General features: G+C 43.7%; 1 protein-coding gene across 1 annotated transcript; it reads right to left on the bottom strand.

Moving 5' to 3' along the window:
- Window positions 1-528: 528 nt before the first annotated feature.
- On the bottom strand, window positions 529-3019 carry LOC132984599 (tripartite motif-containing protein 16-like). Its single transcript, XM_061051447.1, has one exon. The coding sequence runs from the start codon at window positions 2917-2919 to the stop codon at window positions 1087-1089; it is 1833 nt and encodes a 610-aa protein (XP_060907430.1). The 5' UTR covers window positions 2920-3019; the 3' UTR covers window positions 529-1086.
- Between the last annotated feature and the right edge of the window lie 1153 nt (window positions 3020-4172).

The following is a 4172-nucleotide window of genomic DNA, read 5'->3' as shown; positions in this document are numbered from 1 at the left end:
TTAAACAAGCATCTTCAGCCTCTCCCTCTTTCACCACCCTCCAAAATACTTTTCTCTTCTTACAAGTCCCTCTCTCTCTCCATTTCTGACTTCATGTTCTGTCTATGTGTTACATACTTCCTACATTTAGTAAGTACATGTTCACCTGCTTCTGCTTGATTGCATACCTCACAAAGAGCAGATGAATGTTTTCCAGTGATATGCAGAGTACTTAACCTGGTCATTACTCCTCTCTTCTGTAGCTCCTCCCCCTCTATTTGACTTCATCTATTTCCTGCTGAACTTCCTGAATACAGAAGCTCAGCAGGTACAAACAGTAGCAGGTTTTTTTTATTTGTTGTTCTCTTGAACGTTTGCAATGAAGACCAGAAGAAAACATTTAGTTCATGTGAGTTTATTCAGGATGTGAAAATTCAGTTTGTTCACACATCAAATCAGTAAAGTGTGTTCAGTCATTTCATGAACACATTCACTTCATCCACACAATCACTTTGTTTGATCAGAATCTCCACTCACAGAAAACAATGATTTATCTCCTTATTGATTTAATCAGGAGGATTACATTTTTAAAACACCTCAGAGGACATTTTTACATCACTTTGAATATGAACAACAACATTTATTCTGACTAACTCATTTCTTTAAGTCTGATTTTATAGATTTTCTACAAATGTACAAAGTGGTGAGAAGAGAAAATCAGCATGAAAGAAAAGTTTGCTGCTCTCTCTCTCTCTCTTCAGACTCCTGAATCAGAACAGAAACAACAGAAAATATAAATGTATGAAAACAAATAATCAAACATGGAGAGAGGAGAGAAGTTGATATTTATCACGCAGAGAAATGTCAGTTCAGGTGAACAAAAGTCATCCTGAGCAGTGAAAGAGTCCACGGCTAAACAGACACAGGAAGGAGTGTCACTTAAAGACACTCAAACATTTACAGAACAGACGAGAAGAGGTCAAAGTACCGCCCATAAAGTTTGATTGACAGGTGACCACGATCAGATCTCAGCAACGAGCGTGGATAAAAATCAAGTTGAAGATTTAAAACAGCAAGTTAAACATCTGTCTCGTTAATGACTTCTGTCTATTTCAGTTTACACAACTCAGCAGAGTCTCCAAAACACCTGAGTCCAGCATGTAGAGGCTGAGTGAATGTGGTCTGGACTCTGTGGAGGAGAGTCATGGTTTCAGAGATGCTGTAGAAGGACAGAATACCTGCTCTGTGATCCAGGTACACTCCTACTCTGGAGGATTGAGGACCTGAGACAGGAGTGATGACTTTGTTGTACCAAAAGTTATAACTGTTGTTGTTACAATCTAACGCCCAAGATTTGTCATTACGTCCAAATACACACTCTTTCAATCTCCCTGCTCTGCTGATATTCTTGTATGTGACTGCTACAGAAACTCCTATTCCTCTCTTCTCTATCTCCCAGTAACAACGTCCACTCAGACTCTCTTTACTCAGGACCTGCTCCCATCCAGTGAATCTGTCTGGGTGACTAGAATAATGATGGGTCTCTTTCGTGCGTGTTACTTTTCTGTTCCCATCAGATAATAACAGATGTGTGTTTACTGTGTTTGGATCCAGTGTGATGTCACATGAATATTTTAAGAACTCAGCTCTGGTCTTGGGCTCTGGTTCTGGTTCTGGCAGTAAAACATCCACTTCAGTCACTGTCTGTGAGATGTTTGTCCATTTCTCTCTCAGGACGTCCTGTAGTTTATCTCTGACTTCTGACACAGCCGCTGTCACGTCCTCAAAGTACCTCAGAGGACGGATCTTGATGCTGGATGAGTGTGTAGATTCACTGAGTGGTGACAGTGAGGGGTAGTCGTGTAGAAACTGGTTGTGGTCCTGTGTGTGTGACAGCTTCTTCATCTCAGCGTCTCTCCTCTTCAGCTCAGTGATCTCCTGCTCCAGCTTCTCCTGAAGCTCTCTGACTCGACTCACTTCAGTTTGCTGCTGGGATCTGACCTGCTGCTTCACATCAGAGCATCTTTTCTCCATGAGACGGATCAGCTCAGTGAACATCTTCTCACTGTTCCCCACTGTTTTATCAGCGGAGCCATTGATAGCCTCCACCTCCTGTTGGAGCAGCTTCACATCTTTCTCTCTGTCCTGGATTCTCTGCTGGATGTTTTGTCGACTCACCTCCAGCTCTCTCTGCTTCTCGCTCCTTTCTGCTGCAGCTGAGACTGTGTCATGACCTTTATGTTCATCCATTAAACAGAGATAACAGATAGACTGCTGATCAGTACGACAGAATATCTTCATCACCTCATCATGACGAGAGCAGACGTTCTCCTGGAGCTTCTTGGAGGGCTCCACCAGCTTGTGTTTCTTAAATGGAGCTGCTTCAAAATGAGGCTGGAGGTGTTTCTCACAGTAAGAAGCCAGACACTGCAGACAGGACTTACAGGCTTTCAGTTTTCTCCCGGTGCAGACATCACAGGCCACATCTTCAGATCCAGCATAGCAGTGATCAGCAGGAGCAGCTTGGAGTCCAGTCTTCTTCAGCTCCTCCACTAAATCTGCCAACATGGTGTTTTTCCTCAGGTCAGGCCTCGCTGTGAAGGTCTGTCTACACTGAGGGCAGCTGTAGACTGTCTTCTCATCCTCTTTATCCCAGTGGCTTTTAATACACTTCATACAGTAACTGTGTCCACAGGTAAGAGTCACCGGATCCTTCAGGAGATCCAGACAGATCGAACAAGAAATAGTTTCCTGGCTCAGCTGAACTCCTTTCTGCGCCATTTCTCCTCTCGGTAACAACGACTGTCTGAGATTCACTTCCTCATAACTGAAAACAAGTTTCACCTCTGATCCACAAAGCATGTGTCTGTGCATGTGACTGTGCAGCTCTTGTTGGTTACACCCATCCTCAAACTGTAGATCTAAAGGGGAGGGAACCATGAAGTATGAGGACAGAGTGCAGCAGGCTGTGTTTGAGAGCAGGAAGAAGAGGGAGGGCTGATCGAACTACGATTCATTCCAGGAAGAGGAGCGGTTTGAGAGAGATACTTGTTTACAACAGGGAACATTTCTCTTTTAAAAACACTTCTCCTTTCAGATTTTAGAAAAGGTGTCACACTCACTTTATTTCAAAATAAAAGCAGGGTTGAATATAAACATCAAGTAAAGTATACTCTCAGTATAAGGAGGTACAAAACTTCTAAATATTGTAGAATGATCGAGGGTCGAGTTACTTTTACCACACAGGTTTATTGTAGGTGATCAACATACAGCTCCATTTTCAGGAGAGAAAATAACGCAGTGCAAAAGCATGTTCTGTCTGTCGTAAAGCAGTCTAGTGCCGTAAACATAACGCTGTCGTAACAACTCCTGTAACAGTCTTTAACTTGGAGTACTGTCATCTACATGCAGATGTGACAAATACAAGCCGTAAAGGGAGGTAGTTATACACACATCAAGTAGGAGCAGGGCAGTTATAAACCAGCAAACTGAGGAAGAATGATTATAGTTACCAGTTTGAGTCAAAGGTCTGTATTAAACTCAGACATTTCTGTCAACACTTTTTTTTCTGAATTGACAAAAACATTAAAGAGGACATATGATCCCCCTCCTCTACCTTTTCAAACAGTCCCCTCCTCCACCTTTTCAAACAGTCCCCCTCCTCCACCTTTTCAAACAGTCCCCTCCTCCACCTTTTCAAACAGTCCCCTCCTCCACCTTTTCAAACAGTCCCCCTCCTCCACCTTTTCAAACAGTCCCCCTCCTCCACCTTTTCAAACAGTCCCCTCCTCCACCTTTTCAAACAGTCCTCCTCCACCTTTGCAAACAGTCCTCTCCTCCACCTTTTCAAACAGTCCCCTCCTCCACCTTTTCAAACAGTCCCCTCCTCTACCTTTTCAAACAGTCCCCTCCTCTACCTTTTCAAACAGCCCCCTCCTCCACCTTTTCAAACAGTCCCCTCCTCCACCTTTTCAAACAGCCCCCTCCTCCACCTTTTCAAACAGTCCCCTCCTCTACCTTTTCAAACAGTCCCCTCCTCCACCTTTTCAAACAGTCCCCTCCTCCACCTTTTCAAACAGTCCCCTCCTCCACCTTTTCAAACAGTCCCCTCCTCCACCTTTTCAAACAGTCCCCTCCTCCACCTTTTCAAACAGTCCCCCTGTGGTCTAAATGAAACATCTGTGCTTTGTTCA

Source organism: Labrus mixtus, chromosome 12, assembly GCF_963584025.1.
Source record: "Labrus mixtus chromosome 12, fLabMix1.1, whole genome shotgun sequence".
NCBI classification, from domain to species: Eukaryota; Metazoa; Chordata; class Actinopteri; order Labriformes; family Labridae; genus Labrus; species Labrus mixtus.
Note: the sequence above shows the minus strand (reverse complement) of the source record. Positions and strands in the feature narration are given on the sequence as shown.

Excerpts from the sequence above, each read along its gene's own strand:
- LOC132984599 (XM_061051447.1), bottom strand. The coding sequence starts at position 2,919 with ATGGTTCCCTCCCCTTTAGATCTACAGTTTGAGGATGGGTGTAACCAA.